The sequence below is a fragment of the Camelus ferus genome, chromosome 14, assembly GCF_009834535.1.
Source record: "Camelus ferus isolate YT-003-E chromosome 14, BCGSAC_Cfer_1.0, whole genome shotgun sequence".
NCBI lineage: Eukaryota > Metazoa > Chordata > Mammalia > Artiodactyla > Camelidae > Camelus > Camelus ferus.
In genome coordinates this window covers 17,765,763-17,787,862 of record NC_045709.1, presented here as the reverse complement: position 1 = coordinate 17,787,862, position 22,100 = coordinate 17,765,763, and the positions used below count along the sequence as shown (strand labels likewise).

The 22,100-nt window shown below is 40.7% G+C and overlaps 1 protein-coding gene across 2 annotated transcripts in view; it reads left to right on the top strand.

Moving 5' to 3' along the window:
• The window catches only part of RXFP2 (relaxin family peptide receptor 2), an 81,496-nt gene extending 60,029 nt beyond the window's left edge, over positions 1 to 21,467 (top strand). The window contains exons 9-19 of one of the 2 annotated variants that reach the window (XM_032496339.1): positions 1,614 to 1,685; positions 2,719 to 2,790; positions 5,566 to 5,637; positions 7,067 to 7,138; positions 10,424 to 10,495; positions 10,603 to 10,674; positions 12,831 to 12,902; positions 15,546 to 15,775; positions 16,397 to 16,807; positions 19,710 to 19,928; positions 20,438 to 21,467. In XM_032496339.1, the coding sequence (XP_032352230.1) occupies positions 1,614 to 1,685; positions 2,719 to 2,790; positions 5,566 to 5,637; positions 7,067 to 7,138; positions 10,424 to 10,495; positions 10,603 to 10,674; positions 12,831 to 12,902; positions 15,546 to 15,775; positions 16,397 to 16,807; positions 19,710 to 19,928; positions 20,438 to 20,697 (1,624 nt within the window). In that variant the 3' untranslated portion in view covers positions 20,698 to 21,467. The remainder of the gene's footprint in view (positions 1 to 1,613; positions 1,686 to 2,718; positions 2,791 to 5,565; positions 5,638 to 7,066; positions 7,139 to 10,423; positions 10,496 to 10,602; positions 10,675 to 12,830; positions 12,903 to 15,545; positions 15,776 to 16,396; positions 16,808 to 19,709; positions 19,929 to 20,437) is intronic. The other variant, XM_032496340.1, reaches the window with a different exon arrangement.
• Positions 21,468 to 22,100: the final 633 nt, after the last annotated feature.

The following is a 22,100-nucleotide window of genomic DNA, read 5'->3' as shown; positions in this document are numbered from 1 at the left end:
TTCTAGTTTTTCCTCCCCTCGTGAAGGTTCACAGTCCCAATGATACTCATCGAGGCTCACGGTTTCCATTTATTTATGTGTGCTGTTTCCTACACGTATTTTTCTGCTTGTCACATCATCTGGAGCACTGTGTTCAAGCAGCTCAGATCATGGTAGAGCAAATGGTAGTCGTGCAAAGAGAGATCAGTGCCATGCTCTTCCAGGTGGCCTTCTGAGCCCAGCAGTGGGCTAGCGAAGTCAGCCGTGCATCCAGGGTTTACCTGTAGCAGAACTTCTCAACCCAGCTCCGTTGGCATTTTGGCCCAGATAATTCTCTGATTGGGGTGAAGGGGGTGTGCCCTGAGCATTTTAGGATGTTTTGCGCCATCTGTGGCCTCTACCCCACTAGATGGTACTCACTCCCAGAGTTGTGACAACCAACAATTTCTCCAGACAGTCCCAGATGTCCCTTGAGGGGAAAAGTGCCCTCTGGTGAAAATCACTGACCTAGAAAGCAAAAAGGTTACGGACTTTTTTGATTTCCAGAGAAGTCTTAGAAAAGTCTGCAAATATGGTAGATTGTGGTGTTTCAGCACTTTCCAGGCTAAGCCATCACTTCTATCCCAAGTGGTGTCAGAACAGAAGTCCATGTTTTCATCAGGAAAAATGAACACAGGGCCCTCAGAAGGCTGTGTCCACCTTCCTGTGCTCTGTAGGGCAGCCCGGTCGAGTGGGAAAAGCCGCGATTGCAGCTTCATCCCCATCTTTGTGTATGCCATGGCCCCCAGCTTCGTGCTCCAGGCAATTTTCTTAATCTTCTTAGGCCTCTTTTTCTTCATCTTTAAACTATAATCATAATTCCTTTTTCTAAGAGAGATGTTGTGAGAATTAAATCACATAACATAGATAAAGTGCCACATGCACAATGCCTGGCACATAGTAGGTGCTCAGTGTGGCTCCCTTCTCCAAATCCTACCCTCAGGTCCCTCTGAGAGTTCAAGGGAATGGGGCCTGGTTTCAAAGGCAACAAGAGAAAAGAAAGCATATTTCTCCTTATCTATTTTTTTCTAAGAAAATACCATATAGAGTTAAAAACAGTGATTTGAATTTGTAAATCTTTTCACCCTTTCACCCTCAAAGCTCCTAATGAGATTTTTGTTTGTTTGTTTTGTTTGTTTTGCATAGACCTCACAAAATACATCATTTAAACACCATGAGACCAAGGAACCACTTGTGATTTCCTAAGAATTTTTTTTTCATTTATTCTTCATTCAATCAGTAGGTCAAAGCATTTATGAAGCTCATATTCAGCCAATAAATAAGAGCAGCTTGTCTGGACCCAGGTATCCAGAGGTGAAGGACCTTAAGTCCCACAGGAGGTGGATGCAGGGGGAGAAGACCATCAGGATGGATTTGACAAGTGCTGAGATGAGGGTTGTGGGGATTTGGAGGAAAGTGCTGCTCCAACCACAGGGTGAAGGAAAAACTCTCTGGGAAGAGACCTGAGCCAAGTGTGGACGGACAGGAAGGAGGAGGGCAGGTGTCAGGGGGAGGCAGGATCGTCACGTTATTTCTTCCTGTTTTATTTCACAAATGTCTCTAACGTTGGAAATGTTTGTGATATGTTTTGTCAGAATTCTAGATGACAATCCCATAACCAGAATTTCACAGCAGTTGTTTACTGGATTAAATTCCTTGTTCTTCCTGTAAGTATTCATCTACCTTTCAATCCATCCGTCTATAAATTGTAATGACATCTAAAGCTAGCTTTTAAAAAGAGATTTAAGAAAATCAAGCCCCCTAAAATTTCCATTAGCCAGAAATTCTTCTGTATTTCAAGCCACAATTACTGTTGCGACGTCCTGCTGGTGGCTCATGGTATATTTTTAAGCCTACCAGTTCATTTCCTTTTGATCTCTTTTAATTCCCTTTAGTCCTAAGGCATGTTTTTACTTGCAGTGGTTGACCAAAGATAGTATTCGTTTTTATTTAAATCTGTTAGATTCTCCCAGGAGCTCACATCCGACTATACTTTTAACAAAGGAAAATGTGCCTTTACCCAGCAAGAGTCACTAAAAATTCCAAAATCTTTGCCTTTATCAACTGAGCTTTTCTCCCAATTACATTTTCACTGTCTGTTAATACCCTGAGATGATTTGTCAGCAGGGGATTATTAATGTTCCCTTACAGTTGATCATATAGCATCGTTATTTTTCCGTTTACGAAAAGGGACCACAATATCATACGTTAATTGTGCAGCTTAACATGCTCATGAGTTGTTTTCCTCCCAAATGCCCCCTTCTATCACTTCTTAGATTTCATGCAGTTTCTAATGTGGCCTTTTAATATTGTAAATGATTAATGTTTCCCTTAAGATGAAACTTTAGATGTATGATGCTGGAAATGATGGCAAATTTGAAGTTTATAAGGAAAATTACTATGAACTTCAAAATTATTACCCAGTATATCCTTTTGTTTCATCTCATAAAATTAAACTGTTTCACATTTATTCCAGGTTATGTGTCACACGTATGCATTCATAGTTTCTCTGACATCTGCTCTCTTACCCATGCCGTACACAAATCTAGAGATGGTTTTGAAGTGGCAGTTATGCTTATATACTTCATCCTAATGTATTGATTTTTAGCATGCAAGCTTCCAAATTCTGGAAATGATAACAATATTATTCTTAAAGTGGCAAATGATTTTGTTTCTAATTAATCTCTTCTTTGTTCAAAGGTCAATAGTGAATAACTATTTAGAAGCACTTCCTACCCAGATGTGTGCCCAAATGCCTCGACTCAACTGGATGTAAGTATGCACTTAGGAGCTTATTTGTTATTTGCCCAGATTAAGGAAACCAGCCCTAAAATTAATTCACAATCACATGAGAATCTCATCTGTGCTTTTCTTTCTAAAACCAGTGTCTGATCATGTTACTTCCTGGTTTAAAACTCTTGAGAATCCCCACAGGTTTGAGGGCAAAGTTCAAACTTTCCCATTTAGCACCAGAGACCCCTCATCTTCTATCCCTTCCTCCACCTTCCCCTGGGGCCTCTTTCCCGGCCCCTTCTCCTCACATGCCTTCCTTCCAGATGCACCTGCAGTCAGTTCCCTGAGCACAGACTGTTCCTTAATCTTGAAAGGCCTTGCTTCTTTATCCTTTTGGTTAACTCCAACATTTCCTTCCAAAGTCAATTTAAACATCACCTTCAGGAAGCTGTCCCTGACACACCAACTGGCTCAGCGGCTGCCTCGTGCTCCCATCACACCAGGAGCAGCCTCCAGCACACCTGCCCCGCTCCACACTGCACCCCTGTCTCAGGGCACCATCATCACAGAACCAGCGGTTTGCTCATCTGTCCTCTACCACTTGGTAGATTCTGTGATTTTATCCCCAGCGTCAGCGCAACAATCAGCACATAATAGTGCTCAGCAAAACTTTGTGAAATGAACGTGCTAAACCTCTTCCACTCCTTGTTAGCTTTGAGCCGGTACATGTTTAAAGCCTTCGTTTAAGTTACACTGTGGCTTAAGTTGCCACTCTGCCGTGTTCATCTTCACAATCTCCTGAGACAGGCAGGACTGGCAGTCATTTCCCGCCCCGTGGAAATGCTGATTTACCCTGCCCCCCAGAACTCTCCTCATTGTCAAATTGGGGGACTTAATATCATGATCTGAAGAAACTTTAGTACCTCAGCTTTTGATCCTCTCTGAGCTAGCCTCAGAATTACTTGTGACAACACTACGAGGTGACCTTGTGTATATTTGCTGACTTAAAAAAATTATTTATATACCTGTTATCAAAAGGCTCTTAAGGCAATTGGGGTCTCATGTAAATGTGCCGAATGTTAAAAATGAAAATGATGATCTGAAAAACATGCAAATAAAACTCATTATGAACAAGTGAAAAATACTTAGAAACTGAACAAGTACATCCTCACAATGGGAAACCAACAAGAAAGAGTAAAATGAACAGAAAAAAGACCAGGATCCCATCCTGCCCCCACCCCATCCCCATGGGCATCAGCAACAAAAAGGAGACCAGGAAGCAGCGTCGAAACCCTGGGTTCCGAGGACACTCATTTTCACTCTAGTCTTCCACAGACACTGGGGGAAAACAGACACCCAATGAAAATACATAATTAGCAAGGTTGCCTGATCACAAATGAGAGCTGAGAGGTCAGACCTGAACTGCTCCAGTTTAAAGGCAGAAAAAAACCTGCCTCGGCCATGCTTCTCCTTCCTTACTTGCTATCAAATAGGACTGTTTGTTGCTCACTGCTCCAAAGTTGTGTGCTTATGAGATGTAAAAGCATTTCCCCATCCTATTTAACAACATTTAGACTTTCAAGAGAGTGCAGTTCTGTAATCAAGGCTGTATTTTAAGAGTGAAAAAAAAATTGAGTTCCTACCAGACCTCCAAGATGGCTTTAAAATCAGATTTTAAGGGCAGTGACAAAGGGATTGGTGATTTTAGTGTGAATGTGAGAAAGGTTCAGAGGCAGCAAAACAGCTATTGTCATACACGGAGGAGACAGTAAGAAGCTGACCGTAAAAAGAAGTTAGGAGACTTGGCAGAAGAGTCGACCCTCTCATCCTTGATGCTGCTGGGAGCGGTCATGTCAGAGTGTTCCCAAGGCTGTTCCCTGAGTATGTGGGATGCTGCTGTCATAAGGTCCACCTGGCAGAATCCAATCTCTCTACCGGTGCTTCTCGAACGTCAGCATTTATCACAAACAATGTGAGGACTTAAGACAGATGGTTGGACCTCAGGCCTAGAGTTTCTGATTCAGTGGGTCTGGGGAGGAGCCTGGGAATTTGCGTTTTAACAAGTTCCCAGGTGATGCTGAGGCCTGGTTCCAGGCACCCTTGGAGCAGCCCTGCACTCAGCACCTGCGTCACTGAGGGAGGTAGAAAGAGCAGGCACCTTCTATCACAGAGCTTGGGACTCATATCCTGACTCTGGTGTCCAGTATTTGAAAGGTAATTTGGGCTGAATTTCTCCTTCTGCAAAATAGAGACACAAATGTCTACCCGATCTTGGGGGCATGTGAGCATATAACGATCTACGATGCCATGGTCAAGTGTCTAGACGTTAGATTCAGACAGATCTGGGTTAGAAGGTCAGCTCTGCCAGTTAACAGCTGTGTGATCAGAAGAAAAGTGAATTTCCAAGATCCTCTGATTCTTCTTATATTAAATGGTGGGGGTTGGTAATAAATCCAACTTCGCAAGAGTGTATGTTACGCGCTCAGAATAGTACCTGACACTGTAAAAACCCAATAATCAGTAGTTACCACTGTTACAGTGGCAATGTTATGATATTTAATAGCGTGGTATCCATCACAGACAGACATTCACTAAATGGTGGACTTCCCTTTCCCTCAGTTTTATTAAGTTCTAATATTAATTGGAAGGGGAAAGAAGCATGATATTAATAACACGGACCCTGTGATAATTCAGAGGAAAGCATAAAAATTGGAATGAAGGAAAAATAAAGTTCAGAACTGTCATATCACCAAAAAGTGTCTCTAGACGTATGATTTGTGCAAAAACATTAAAACTATTTTTTCTTCCTTTTAGGGATTTGGAAGGCAATGGAATAAAATACCTTACAAATTCCACCTTTCAGTTTTGCAATTCACTCACAGTGCTGTAAGTATACAACAGAATTCAGTAAATGAGGGGAAACCCAGTAGCTCTGGGAATCAAAAGAAAACATTGAGAGGTTTTAAAGTACGTTTTGTTTACAGCCTGGGTCTGAAATTGCAGTACTAGAAAATGCACACATGGATCTATTGACCTTGACTTTGGGGCCAAGCCTTCTGTTTAGCTGCCAGTCATTTAAGCCTCCTCCTTTCTGAGAGCAGTCATCACTCCTGTGCACTCTCTCAGCTGGGCTGATAGCTAACCCCATGCTCCGAGGAAGTGAGGAAACGTACGTGAAAGTGGTTAGCTGTACAATCATCAGTTGTTCCTGCCAGTGACACTTAACACTTGATGCTTCTCTCGGTAAAGAAAAAAAAATTATTCCGAAGGGAAGAACCTCAAATGTATTCAGATTGGCCAAAGACTGGTGATTTTGATTGCCGATTATGTTTTTTTATGGGGGTAGGAAGGCAGATGGATTAGTTAATTGGCACATTTGCGCTGGTAAACTTAAAAACAAAAGAATTTGCTTTAGTTTTAATCATAGTTCTCCATATATAGTAAGTACTTAGTAAACTAACAAAGATTTTGTTGATTGGATGGGTGATTGGAAAAGAAAATTTAGGGTATATCCGTTTGAAGTAGTCTAACCAATTTTCTCCAACAAACTAAGCAATAAAGGCTACTGCCAGTTTGCAAATTTATCAATCAGATTGAAGATTAGCACATTTAATGAGAAAAGAGGCTATCCCACATAGGAGACGCGAAGAATTTATTCTTCCCCTCATAGATTATGAGAGAGAACACCGGAAAACTAAACAGTAATGACATGGACATCTTCTATTTTATAGCTCCATGTAGCTTTTGAATCGCTTCCATACTCATCTCATTTGTTAACACCTCTGTAAGGCAGTTAGCTGCCGACCCCCTCTTTTCTGCCGTTTGTTTTGGGGGATTCCATTTCTAGACAAAGGAAATGTAAAACCACTGCCCCACCAAACAAATTTAAAATTTGTTTGTGGCTCAAAGGGGTTGGTTCAGGCTTTGCTCTTTCTGGCCTTCTCGTAAGGAACGTGCCGTACGCAAAGATCCTCTTGAAGCTTTCTCTGAGAATTATTAGCAGGGTCCAAATTTGATATTACATGTGTGTTTATTGGGAAAAAACACTTCCTAAAATAATCAGAATCCAAACCAAGTGCAGTCCTATAGCCCACGCTCAGCATTTCAAGTTCCTTAGGGCAGCCTGTCCCGAAGAGCATGTGGATACGTCCTTGGTGAGAAACTCCTGCCTTGTTTTCCACACCAGAACAGGTCTTGCTTTAAGACTTCAAAGGAGGCGTATTAGGTTACACCCAGCTCAATGGCATCTCCTAATGAGAACTGATTATTACAGCAGACACAAACCAACAGTGCTGACTCTCACCATGTCTTACAGGTTTCTGCCTAGAAATCAAATTGATTTTGTTCCAGAGAAGACATTTTCTTCATTAAAAAATTTAGGAGAACTGTAAGTAGCATTGTCTACTAGGAAAATATGATTGCTTCTTCAAGATTATAAATTTGAATGACTAGTGAGACTGCTTTTCCACTAGTAGCAATCAAAATCCTGTAGACTACTGGATATCCAAAATCAATTAAGAAAACCAACATTATCCCAAAAGCAAATTAAAATCAGACAGTGGGCTTAATATGGATTTAGCCTCCTCTAATTTCCCTGCCTATTTTCTTTGGGTGATTTCATGTGTATACATATATGTGTGTGTGTTTGGGAGAAAATGAGTTTTCCATAGCTCTTAAACTCAGGGATCCTTGTCTCTAATGGCTGGAGTACAATTAATTCTCAATGAATGCTTGCTGAATGAAAAACTGACTGATTAAAATAATATAATAATAATTATAACTGAACAAAGGAATGAAGATGCTTATTATCGCTTGAGAAATTATATTTCTAGAGCAGATGAAGCAAATACAAATGTCTAGAAAGAGGATTAGGCTTATTGAAAATATTCAGGGAGCTCATGTACTTTTTTTATTCAAATACATATTTTGTAGACCTAAGCCTTTTGAAAAGCATCTGTCTTACTATTAATTCATTGCTCACTACCCACATTGTGTATATCATTGGAATTTAAAATTGTCTGTTGCATTACAAATACTGGTGATTAGGGCAGAGAACCCCTTCTCCTGATCTGAAGTCTAAAAATGGAAATTAATTTCTTAATCACCTTCTCTCCCACTCTTTATACCTTGCTTTGAAATCCAGAAGGGACTGAGAAAAGTAACTCAGTAAGAGTAATTTGAAAAACAATTCAAGAATAATAAAGATTATTCAATCTAATGACTATCATAAAACAAATCCACAAATATTTAGTAAGCGCCTACAATATGCAAAGCACTGCATTAGAACTAAACTATTATCATTTTATGGCAAAAAAAAAATTAAAGGAAGCTCACTCAGAAGAGCTCACTCTTTGCTCACAGGGGCATTCCTGATCAGACCTTGGAGGATGGATATGGATTTGGGTTAAGAGGTGGAATGGAGGAGCAGCCAGGACAAAAAGGAATGTGTTTTTATAAAAACTTAAGGAAACAGTGGTATAGAATCCACACTCTAAACGTTTTCCTACACTTAGGCAAAGCCACCACCCACCAAAAAGAAGAGCCTAGTTAAGATACTAGCTTACTTTTCTAAAGACTACCACCAATTCACTGCAACCTCGATAGCGTCAGTACGACGGAAGAAATTCAGAACTTAATAGAATTAGCTTGAACAAAGGCATTTATAGTTCTTGAGTTTACAAAAGCGTTAGATAATTTTACTGCGCCCTTACGGCCACAAACCCTTCCTGCAGAGGAATAAGCACGCTTACGTAAGGCCACCGAGGATGTTTCTATGCAAAAGACTGTACTTTATTTTTCAAGGCAACACTTTGCAGGATGTTTTCCAGGTGTACCATGTGCAAGACTGTCATTCTCCTGCTCTGTTGTCACGCTCCCTCTGGCCTGTGCACACTTGTGGCTTTCCTTCTGCTCCATGACCCATGTATGCTCCTGGCATCTGGAGCACCGGCTCAGCCTTCCCATCTGGCAGACTGTCTATGCATGGATGTCATGACAGCCCCTCAGAAACAATCTGTTAAAATTAATTTACAGGTGATCCAGTTTCTTCCCCAGACTTGCCTGCATCGTGGTATCGGCACGCTTGCCGGCAGCCTGGCTGGAAGACTCTGCCCTTTCCTTCTGCCTCTCTTCACACTTGATGTCCTATCAGACTGTAAGCCCTGCTAGTGCCTCCTTATACCCTCATCAGCTCTAACCTGGTCCAGGGTCACAGTCTCCCACCAGGACTCTCCTCTGACTCTTTGACTTTTCATCTTATCTTTCCTTCTTCTGACAGAATTGTCATCCCATAACCCAGAGCACATTTTGCCACTGTCCTCCCTCCTTGTTGCCTGCCTTGTAGCAAAGTCCTTGACATAGTTCTCAAATGTTAATGATCAGAAGAATCACAGGGGATGCTGGCTTTAAATACATGTTACCAGCCTCCCTCCCAGAAATTCGGATGTGATAGTTCTGGAGGGGGCACCTCTTTTTATCTCTTTATTCTGATGCCTGAGCCATACTCTGGGAAACACTGCCTTGGAATGTATTCCTGGCCCTCCCATTTTGTCTCCATGCTCTTTTCCAGGCTTACCTCCTCTGTGTCTCCCCATCCTTTCTACCCTCCAGCCATGTGGGACCACTTGCTGACTTCGGAAGATGTCATTGACTTCCAAGCGTTTTCCTCTGGTCCTGCTTAACGCTCACCTGAAAAGCTGCTCTTGTTTGACTCCACCTATAAAAATCATCAAGCTTTGCTCAAACACTTCCTAACTTCCCAGGCAAACTTCGATGATTCCTTCCTCTGTTTTTTATCCATACCTCTATAACAATAGTTGTTTCATTCTTTTCTTGCTTTATAATCTAGTTGTTTAATTGTAAGCTTCTTTAGAGAAAGAACTAAGTCCTAGTTATCTGTAACTCCCACATGTCCATCAGGAGCTCCAAAGCATCAAAAAAGAGATGAGATCTTTTGGTTGACTTCTAGGCAATTTCACATCTGTTTCACTTTCAGTATCTTCTCTGGCTCAGAAGGATATTTTGGACTCTTAAAGATTCCTGATTCCTTCTTATCCTAACAAATCTCTTTTTCACATTCTGTAGAAAAACTCCCTTACAATTCTTTCTGGATTGGATAGCTCTATTATATGTAGATCTAAACCCTCAGTTTCTTCTAAAAAATAGTACCATATAAAAATAGGTTAAAAATATATGAACTTACCCACTTGCGATCATCTGGGCAGATGTCGTAGGGCCAATACGATCTTAGTTGAATGCAGAATAAGTAAAGGGCATAGGTTTCGACTTTAAAAAGCTTATAATGTGGTTGGGTAAATAAGATATCCCATACATGAATCAAATAGGAATCACAGAAACAACGAATGGTGGAAGGTACAAAGAGTACCTAAAACAGGAAATTAGTTGAAGTAGATGTTGAAGCCGGGTTGGGAATGTGTTGGAGAGGGCTGAGAGGAAATTCCATACTGGAACTGGATGAACACAATGTCACATGTCTGAAAGTGATGGAAAACATATCCATTTGGCTGACGCACACAGCTTTGTTGTGTAACAAGTTATCAGGTTGGTTAAAATTGGGTTGTATTTTCTGTTACGTCAGATGGGCTGATGACAGTTGTGAGGAGTGTCATTTATTTCTGGTGTAATTGCTGTGGGCTTTCACTGTCATCCACAGGAACCTGTCTGGCAATCTGATAACAGAGCTCCCCCCCGACATTTTCAAAGACCTGAAGCTTCTACAGAAACTGTAAGTCCTCCTTCCCACTGTCATCAGATTTAAATGGCAGTATCTTGAGCTTCCAAAATAATAACGTCCTGATGCTTCTTTCCTCCTCCCTTCTAATGGTACAAAAGGAATCTGTCGTCCAACCCTCTTTTGTATCTCCACAAGAACCAGTTTGAAAGTCTTAAACAACTTCAGTCTCTGTAAGTGAAACGTAACAGTATGTTGATTATAATTTTGGTGAATGTGCTTTACTTAGAACCACATTTATTTTTAAGTGGGTATTTTACACACAGGAGGGCTTTTAATTTGAGGATACACCCTCAGACTCTTGTGAGTATGATCGTTACCGTCAAGTTTGTGCTGAATGACAACAAGCCTCATTTTTTTACCATTCAGTGTATAAAGACCCTTTCTGTGTTTGAAGCTATATATAGCACCTTTCTGAAAACTGGATTCATATGGAAAAAGCTCATCTTACAATTTTCACGAAGAATTAAATTTGCAATAGTTTTGTTACTAAGCAGTTGGTTAAAAAAAAACAATTACGTAAGACTTCCCTACTTTTTCCCTTCCTCCTTTCCTATAGCAATCTACTTTATATTAATCTACAAAGCATGCTTTTTACTTTTCAATCAGTTAAGAAAAAATTATCCCACAAATATGAACATTCAGACAACTAATGTTATTTAGTATTTTAAAATTTCAAACATACTAGGTTTTGTGCCAAGAACTCTGCCAGTTATTCTGTGTACCTCATGGATTCCTTCCCCATAAATAGCCATTGTTGGTCGAAGTTTGAGTCTTTTCCTACGGAGGGCATAATACATTACCTGATCTCAGCCTAAAGCCTTTCTTTGTTTAATTCCAAAGACCAGTTCTTAATGTCACCTTTTATTCTTGCTAAATAGTTTTCTATTGGAAGCTAATACAAGATTTTGATTCTCTCTTAATAGATATTAGAGAACATCCAGTGATGAAAAAGACTTGATTCCTGTTCTCAATAAGCTAGTATATAAAACCCCCAAAATATAAATAATACATTGTTCTTAAGTGTAAGTTAGACCTCTCTTCCCTTCATACAATATACACTGAGTTCTGAAAGCTAAAATATCAAATTACACATCATGCCCTTCTGAAAAGTCAAAGTAGTAACTATTTACTTCATACTTCTCTTTCTTCATTTCTTTTCTCTTTTCTTTTTTTTTTTTTCCCTAGAGATTCGTCTACACATTTATTTCACAAACATTTATTGGCCACTAACTTAATCATAGCACTGTCTTGGGTACTCAGGATACTGTAGCCTCTGCTCTTTTGAAACCTATAGACTATTAATCAAATAATCACATAATTCATGTAACACTGAAACTGCGCCAGTTCAGGAGAAGCTAGAGGGCAAAAGAAAGAAGGGAGAAGAAACCCTTGAAAAAAGGACTCAAGAGTTTCCTGCAGAAGGGCCCCTCTGATGATTCAGTAGTGTAACTGCTCCTGAAGTCTCACTTCTGCCAGCCAAAGAGCAAGGCGGTTCCTCTATAAAGGACTCGGTGGACGAAGGGAAACTCAGAACCTTGTCAAGAAATCCTTATTCAGATTTTCCCAAAAGAAACTGAGTGGGAATCAAATGCCTTTCAAAATAAGCCTTAAAAAAGCAAAAGGCTTCTGTCTTTTTAGACTGTCCTCTTTCCATCTGTGTCTTCTGAGAACATGGCAGACTCCCTTAATTCATGTACCCTACAGAGTCTTCAAAGAATCTATATTTGAGGAAACTTCCGGATAAGTGAGGAGTGTTCGGGGTTCTCACTGCTGCCCTCTGAGGACCCTTTGTGGGGCTGGAGGAATGAAACGGATTACGCTTCCCAGGGTTGTCTTAGAAACCCCTGGTCCTGACCCAGAGCTCCTCCTCCTGCTTCCATGGTTCCCCACCCCAAAGACACACAGACCAGGGAGGAAGGACTGTATTTAAATCCAGATTCTCACAAAACTCGCTTCAGTGATGCTCTCGGGTTGAAAATATCAGCCCCTGTCTGAAACCTTCTAACTCACACTGCATGGTTTATAAAACCAAAGTACAGAGCCCATCTCATAATCACACAAATCACCACTGCCATTGTTGAATCAAACGAATGAATGTGTTTTATCAGAAGGTAGTTCTGTGTGTGAAGTGACAGAATCAGCTCCAACTTAACAGGAGTCATGAACAGAAATGGCAATTTTCTAAGACAGTGTATTGTAAACTTTTCATCCTAATTTGAATTTATAACGTAAGATTTTGAAGTATGGTTTTTAGGATATGATAAAGAATGCAATGATTAAAAAGTTAAACCCTAAAAACATGAAACCTATCGTGTGTATTTTCCAGAGACCTGGAAAGGATAGAGATTCCAAATATAGACACACGAATGTTTCAGCCTATGAAGAATCTTTCTTACGTGTATGTATGTATGTATGAAAGAATGGAGAAGACAGTATGGTGAAATGCCGCAGATGTTCTGATGTAAATTGTCTAATGTATCACTGCATTGTGTTTATATGCAAGAAAAGTCTTTTATTGAGAACTTTTTAATTTTGTCACCTTTGGTCCCTGTTCAAATAGAATTCAATATTATGATGTGCCGACATGAATGACACTTCTCTCTGGAAACACGCTGTTTATCCAGTCGAGGCCCAATAAGAGATCAGGGTACCAGAATGCCACATATTACACAAGATGAAGTCACTGGCTAACTGGTACTCAGGAGACCTGGAAACATTAATTCACCTCACATGAGTGAGCAGCTGGCTGCTCTAAGATTTGAGCCCTTAGGAACAAAAGTGCTATATAAATTCCAGGTGTTGTTACTGTTACTAAGTGCACTGCAAAATGGAGGTAATTAATCTTTATAGTAGTTTTTGATAAGTCACGTTAATCTATTGGCTAAAGTGCACTGTGTAAGTTGTGTTAATATATGTGTTTATGACATGATCATTTATTTATCAACTGTGTAATCTGTGTGTTCATGATTTCAAAAATTAACCATTGTTATCCACAACAATAGGGAGGATTCGATGTAAGATTACAAGTTGGGTGCAGCAAGTGACTGAAATGGTTAGTGTGAAGGTGCTCTTTTGGGAGAACATTTTGTTTATGTCTGTGAAGTAGGTGTGATTACCCAAAGGCAAGTTATTTGATGCATATCCACCTGGTTTTTATAATTTCTCTTTCTGTGGCATCAGTAGATAAATATTTAATAAGGCTGTCATTTCCTTGGTGCAGGCAGAATGCGCGGTCTTCTTAGAATAGGGAAATTCAACCCTTGTAGAACTTGATGGAGATGCTGCTGCTTTAAGTACGAACCTCAGGTTGAGGTCAAGAAGGACCCAACAATTAACAGAAAACGTGTGACCTTAGTTGCTTCCCTGCTGAGTAATCTAGTGATTCTTCTTTCATCTTCCTTGCCCACCATTTATTAAACACCTCCACCCTCATAACCCCATCATCCCTTCCACCTGCCAACCAGTTCCCAGGTCACAGTGGGAAGAGAGGTTGGCCCACAGAGAGACCCTGGCTGGCTCTATCTGAAGACAGTGGACATGATGGAATCCTGAAGGAAGCAAGAGGTCGAGTCCAGTGTGTGCCAGGGACCCAAGGAAAGGAGACGAAAACCAGAGAATTATATGTCAGGCCCCTTTAATTGGATAGATGACATCAGGAAGCTAGACTGTAGGCTCCTCCGGGGCAGGGACACCTTCCAACATCTCCACCTGACATGCCCCACACTAGAGCCCACATCATTTGTTTGCTCACCTAGCAAGTATTTGTTGAGTACAACCATGTGCCAGGCACTGTTTTAGGTCTGGGGACACAGGGGTGGACAGGAGAGAGAAGGATCTGCTCCATAGAGCTCCTGTTCAGCTTTGGGAATCAGAAAGTAAGCCAGTGAACAGATAAATCGTTACGAAATGCTGGGAAGGAAAGAAGAGGTGCAGGGAGGCTGGAGATGGTTCACACAAAAGTCAGGGACATGACATTCAAGCAGACCTGCATGGAGGGAGACAGCAGCCCTGGCAATCCTGGGAGGAGATTCTTCCAGGCGGAGGGAAAAGCAAGAGCTCCGCACTGAGAGGGGCCTGAGCCTGGCTCGTGTGAGGACCGGAAGGAAGCCCACGTGTCTGGGCGGAGTGAGCGATGAAGGGAAGGTGTGAGGCGGCCCAGGGGAGCCAGGGGTCCAATCATGGGACGCCTCTGAGCTGGGGCAGATTAAGCTTTGTTTAACTTGCTAGTCTAGCAACTGAATGGGCAGAGGACAAAAAAGAAAAAAAAAAAAAAGATTAGATGAGGAGAAAAGAACTAAAAGTGATGATAAATGAATACAAAAATAGAATGAGTGTTAATGGGAGAAAACCCCAAAATATACAGATTTGGAGAATGGCAGTAAACCAAATGACCTCCCCCAATTCAAACTCTTCAAGATTCCACACACCTAGGTCACAAACACGTTGATCACAGACAAGCCTGTATTTTCCTCTAGAAATTGTTTAAGTCCTTCCAGACCCTGTTAAGGAATCTGAGTTTGAGGCAGCTGCTTTCTCCTCCACACTCCAATGAGACTGAACTTTCCTAGTCTCAGAGATCCTCCCATCTGCCAGTATCAAGGAAAAGAAGGCTAGTTTTAAGTGAATATACTTAAAACCAAGTACAAGACAGAGATGTTTTTAGCGAGCTACCGCAGGTCCCTGACAGCCCAAACCCAAGTCCCTGAATGTTTACTAAAGGTCAGTTTAACAATGACAGTTTGCTTTCTATAGTACGCTAGGAAATCACCAGTGTAACGGGGAAGATGGAGCCCTAGGGATGTCCCATTCTTGCGTCCTCCCTGGACTCACCCCAAGCAAGCCACAGATTCCTGTGCCCTCCAGTTGCTCACCTTTAACAGAAGAACACTGCCTAGAGCAACATCACACTTAAGGAGGAACTCTGTAATTACATAATCACTACTAAATAAAAATACCCAAGCCCAGTGAAGCGCGTATCTAACACAGCTGCTCTTTCCGCGTCATTGCTGTAAAGTGACTCTTGTTTTCCCTTTGACTTTAGTTATTTCAAAACCTTTCGATACTGCTCCTATGCTCCCCATGTCCGAATATGTAGGCCCTTGACTGACGGCGTTTCTTCACTTGAGGACCTCTTGGCTAGTGATATCCTCAGAATATTTGTCTGGGTTATTGCTTTCATAACCTGCTTTGGAAATCTTTTTGTCATTGGCATGAGATCTTTCATTAAAGCTGAAAACACGACTCACGCTACGTCCATCAAAATCCTTTGTTGTAAGTATGTTTCCTATCTAAATAGATTTCGGATCTCTTCTGTAAGCTGTGCTCTCAATTATATTCATCCTCAACAAATGATATTTAATATGAACTCTATATGCTGGGCGTTTTTTTTTCTAAATATGAAGGTCCTATTTTTCTCTATGGCTGCTCTGTTCTGGATTGCATGAGTTTGCGGTGACCTGGTAGCCACCCCTAGGGGTTATGTCTTGGAAATGAGGTAACAGGGAACCAATGAGTCAAGGGATGGGTTAAAGAGGACATGTTGTGAGTTACAAAACTAAGCTTTGTTTAACCTTCAATCTCAATAACATCCATGTTCCTCATGCCCAGAAAATTACTCTATTAGCTATGTAAGTCATATTTGTTTACCACTTAAAAGCTAGTCGCTCCACCCCCAGCAAATTACCCCCCCACCAACATTTTTTCAAAATTGTAAAACAAAAATGCATGTGGCACTTCAGAAGTAGTGTACTTTTTGAAGTCCGTTGGCTTCTAGGTACTGTTGCAGGTGTTTATGTTAGTTCAGTTGATACAAGATGAAGGAACTAGACCTAATCAGAAAACTAAGACAGAGATGCTGGGAACTACCAACATACACTGTGTGATTCTCAACAGGTGCAGACTGCCTGATGGGTGTTTATTTGTTCTTCATCGGCTTTTTCGATCTGAAATACCGCGGGCATTATCAGAAGTATGCGTTGCTGTGGATGGAGAGTTTACAGTGCCACCTCCTGGGCTTCCTGGCCATGCTGTCCAGCGAAGTCTCTGTCCTATTGCTGACGTACTTGACTTTGGAGAAGTTCCTGGCCGTTGTCTTTCCCTTCAGTAACATTCGTCCTAGAAAATGGCAGACTTTGGTCATCCTTGTTTGCATCTGGATTGTGGGATTTTTAATAGCAGTGATTCCATTTTGGAAGGAGGATTATTTTGGAAACTTCTATGGAAAAAATGGAGTATGTTTCCCACTTTATGACGACCAAACAGAAGATACTGGAAGCAAATGGTATTCTCTTGGAATTTTCCTAGGTAAATTATATTTCTCATTTCCTGGACTAACGTCATTTTGGTAGAAATACCATAAATTTCAGTAAAGCCATATTTGTCCATTTCAGAAAGTAAACAGATAGTTAAGACCGTGTCCTTTTTAAGGGAAAAATTCTTGCTGTGTATTTATAGGAGTTTTATTAAACTTTTTATTATGGAGAGTTAATGTGGAAAACAAAAACACATTGTCAGGATCTCTGGATGGTCTTTTTATTACCTGTGAGACCCTTTGATTTCACACACAGTGACTTTCAGCTGGAGGAATTCTAGTTCAGTGCCTTGTCTTGTCACTCTACCAAGTTATTTAAACTCATTTTTTTAAAATCTAGATATGAGCTAAATAAATAATAATAATAAAATTGTGGAAACTCACTAGCAGGAGGTTACCTGAACCAGGAAGGTTTACTGCCTTTTGTAAATGCAGTTCTAAAGTCAGCAAAGGAAGGCTGCCCAATTAAACTCTTTGCTTCTCAGTTTTCTTAATTCTCCCAAATTTTTTTGAAAAGAAAACCCTACCTTCTCTATCACGAATGCGTGAGAAGTTTAGCCCTTTAAGGTTAAAAACTTTTCTATGTCTAATAGGTATAAGCAAGGCCATTCTCGTGTCCTCTCTTTAACTAGGGCAGAATTTTCAATTCCCCTTCTCATCTTTTCCCCTCATCCAAGGGGTTTGTAATCTCTGTCATCCTGTCTTTTTTATCAAATGTTCTTCCCTCAGAACATGCTGTCTTCTCTTTCTTCCAGTCTCTACCTACTGCTATCACCTTTGTTTAAAATCTTTCAACCTCCACCCTGAATTCTTACGTTAGCCGTTACAGGTCTTCTGGCCTCTGGGGCCTTCTCTCTTCTGTTTATCTGTTCAACTACCCAAGTGCCAAAAGGACTATGTATCCTCTGCTTAGAGACCTTCAGGAACTCCCTGCTACCAAGGTCAAGTTTGTATTAGTCACTGAAAGCCCATCATAAAATGTCGCTAACCCCCTTTCCCAGCTCCTCTCCATCTATTCCTTCTCTTCTTCGTCTGGAAAATAGAACACTTTATTTGCACCATTTTCATAATATTCCACACGTACAGCCCTGTTTGGTAGCCCTCTTTTCTCAACTATGTCACTCCTGTAATATTGTAAACCATTTCTGGCGTAGGTACACTTCATGGAGACCATCTCTCCCTCACCCACGTACACATACACACACACACACACACACTCCAGTCCATTCACTGATCCAGAAAGGACTTATTAAGCACCAACTAGAGGCCGGGCTCTCTTTTGGGTGCTGGAGATAAAACAAGTGGTCCTCACAGACCTGCATCCAGAAAGGAGGATTAAGACAAGGAAACACGTCCTCACATCACAGACTGACAAGACGCCATGAAGGAGGAATACAGGATGTTCTAGAAGCCCCTGGATCTGAGGACCAGGGAAGGCATCTCAATAGCAGTGAATCCAAACCAAGGCCCAAAGGATGAGGATGCAGTAGCCAAATGAAGGCAGAGGTCGTGTTCCAGGAGTTAGAAGCCCAAAGCCAGGGGCCAGGCCCACATAAACGGCAAAAGAAGTTTGGTGTGGCTGGATCTTACAGCTAAGGTGTGAGAGTCAGTTAAAAGGATTTAGCACCTGTGATACGGTCCAGATAGATAAAGCAATAGTGATGCACGTGGAAACACACACACACCATCATCTACGTATACACAGCTTACCTCTGTGAGGTGGAGTCCAGACCCCTTTTTGCTTAAAAATATAATCTACAACTTCTAATTAATTTTTTATTTTAGAATAGATTTAGAGAACACTCGAAATGCCCCTCACCCAGGTTCCTGCTGTTAACATCTCACGTTCCTATGGTGCATTCAGAACACACATTCGGAAACTTTCTGTAAGTCCGTTTTCAAAATTTGCACCAGAGGAACATCTTTAACAGTTACTTTCTTTTAGTCTTAACTAAACTTTCTGACCATAGGCCTAAGATAAACCAACTTTATGAAGTTCTATTATATGGCTTTAGAATGCAATTCCATGGAATATGTTTATGTTTTGGATAAAAACAACAGAACACCTTGAATTTATAGTATTTTTCCTTGGACTTCACTAGCCTTACATACAGTCTAATTAGATAAACTTTTTTTTAACGACTTTGAAATTACATACATATTTTATGTTCACCATAAAGAAAAATATGATCACTTAGGATTTTTATTATAGCAAGATTATAATAAAATGACAAAGAAGTCAGCATCGTAGGGTAACGATTAGTGAGAATCTGCTGAACTATCTGACCTTAAAAGAGTAATTCCTGTTGTTGAATTTTTAATTTTTTCTAATTTTTTTTCTAAAACTAATCTAGAGGGTTCTGAATTTTAGTTTAGATTACTATAGGTAATCTGAAGAAAAATAAAAATGTGTTTTTATCCTATGTATTTTTAAAAATATGAGGAATAGTGTCTCTGAGGCTATTACCTTCTTGATATTCCAAGGTTATCTTTTATTTATATAATAAAGGAATGGCGGCATATTGATTTTCTGAGATAAACATGTGATTACAGTAATCTCTTAAGGTTTGAATTTGCAGAGGGCTAAAAATGAAATAGCTTTTCCCCTGCTTTATTTAAAAAGCTTAATTTTACCTCATGATATACCAAAGTCTATAATTTGGGGTAATGGGTTTATGTATTTGAAATACCTTTTTGATCTGGCAAACCCTATTCCTGTAGCTTATTCCAGATTTCAGCCGTGGAACAGGGTTTTAGCTGATGACCATGGGGCTTATACAAAGAAGGCTTCTTGTAAGTACAGTGGAAGAAGCACCATACTGGACATCTAAGTAACAGTATTTCTACTGTCGATTTGTGCACCTGAGATGTTAAGAGGTGTGCTTTTCCCAACAGGTGTGAATTTGCTGGCTTTTCTCATCATTGTGCTCTCCTATACTATTATGTTCTGTTCCATTCAAAAAACTGCCTTGCAGACTTCAGAAGTGAGGAATCCCATCGGAAGAGAGGTGGCTCTCGCAAACCGTTTCTTTTTTATAGTGTTCTCTGATGCCATCTGCTGGATTCCTGTGTTTGTAATTAAAATTCTTTCCCTCTTCCGGGTGGAAATACCAGGTCAGTCCCTTCCATTATTCCCGAGTACATGGTGCCTTCTTATGCCCTTTGTTCAGCAAGGCCAGGATACACTGCTTTTCATATAGTAAATTCTCAGTAAATACCTACAACTTTAGTACAAAGAGTTAGGATTTCCTCAGAGTTCTATAATCAGTATTCTAAGGTAGAAACTGGGTGGTGGTGCAATCCAGACAAGAATAATAAAAGCACAGAAGCTAGAGAGAAACAATTTCTTAGTATCTCACTTCTCCCTGAGCTAGATAGTGTTTCTTAACCAAGAATGCATCAAACAAAACAAAATATACGCGCCCTGGGCTCCTCCCTGGGCATCTGAGTTTAGTCTGTAAGGGCTAAGGCCTGCACATGAGTATTTTGGAAAAGTTCCCCCTGTGACTCTGAGGTGAAAGAAAACTTAAATGAACCAGGCAGCCCTCTCCAAAATAGCGTTGACTGTAAAATACTACGTGTATTCGCGTCTATTAAAACCTCAATTTCTTTCGCTTCTCCAGGCACAGTCACTTCCTGGGTGGTCATTTTCTTCCTTCCAGTAAACAGTGCCTTGAACCCAGTCCTCTACACTCTCACAACCAGCTTTTACAAGGACGAGTTGAAACAGCTGCTGCACAAACATCGAAGAAAATTGATTTTCAAAACTAAAAAAAAAAGTTTGTCTACCTCCATTGTGTGGACAGATGACTCCTCTTTACTTAAACTTGGGGTTTTGAACAAAATAACCCTTGGGGACAATATAGTGAAACCAATTTCCTAGTAATGGTTTTGTATCACTGGACTTTAAATGGACTACCTAAAAAAAAAAAAGCACAGCATTTGGAAGATGACGTCTGTAATACTTCTCATCTTTAGCAGCAGCAGACCCTTCTGCACGGAGAGCACAGCATGGTGACTTCGGGCTCTGCGTTCAGAGGGCAGCTGTGCTATTTGTCAACCGTGCTAAGAACTGGACCTAAGGGTTCTCCTCACCCTGACATGGCTGAAATGCGCAAGTGAATCCATCTGTAGTAGGCTGGTGTGCAGTCCATCTCTGGCTAGTCAACACGCCAGCCTACCAGGGGATGCCCACACGTGGGCGCTGTGTGGTCTGCTTTTAAATGAAGTTACGCTATCCATAAAATAAAAACATTCACAACATTAATTCTAGTCTAGCTGTAATAGCACAAGCCCAACATGTCCTTCCTTGCTTGCAGATGAAACCATCAGCATCCTCTGACCTGATGGCAAAGGGTTTCGGGGATGTTCACCCACCTCACGTCCTGCCCTGGGGAGGCTGGTGGAGTAGCTGCTTTGAAAGCTTAACTTCATACCAGGTTCTCAGTCAGACACATGATCAGAGAGGCGTGCTGACTATTCACCTAGTACCATTCACCTTTTTGGCTTGTATTTAATGTCAGAAATGCTGAGATCCCAAGATATTTTTCTTAAGGTGGCCCCTGCCACAGGAAAACTGGGCACTCCAACTGCCAAAAACTACATTTTTTTTTAACATTTTTTATTGATTTATAATCATTTTACAATGTTGTGTCAAATTCCAGTGTTCAGCACAATTTTTCAGTTATTCATGGACATATACACACTCATTGTCACATTTTTTTCTCTGTGAGTTATCATAACATTTTGTGTATATTTCCCTGTGCTATACAGTGTAGTCTATTCTACAATTTTGAAATCCCAGTCTATCCCTTCCCACCCTCCACGCCCCTGGTAACCACAAGTCTGTATTCTCTGTGAGTCTATTTCTGTCCTTTATTTACGCTTTGTTTTTGTTTGTTTGTTTGTTTGTTTTTTTTGTTTTTTAGATTCCACATATGAGCGATCTCATATGGTATTTTTCTTTTTCTTTCTGGCTTACTTCACTTAGAGTGACATTCTCCAGGAGCATCCATGTTGCTGCAAATGGCATTATGTTGTCGGTTTTTATGGCTGAGTAGTATTCCATTGTATAAATATACCACATCTTCTTTATCCAGTCACCTGTTGATGGACATTTAGGCTGTTTCCATGTTTTGGCTATTGTAAATAGTGCTGCTGTGAACATTGGGGTGCAGGTGTCATCCTGAAGTAGATTTCCTTCTGGATACAAGCCCAGGAGTGGGATTCCTGGGTCATATGGTAAGTCTATTCCTAGTCTTTTGAGGAATCTCCACACTGTTTTCC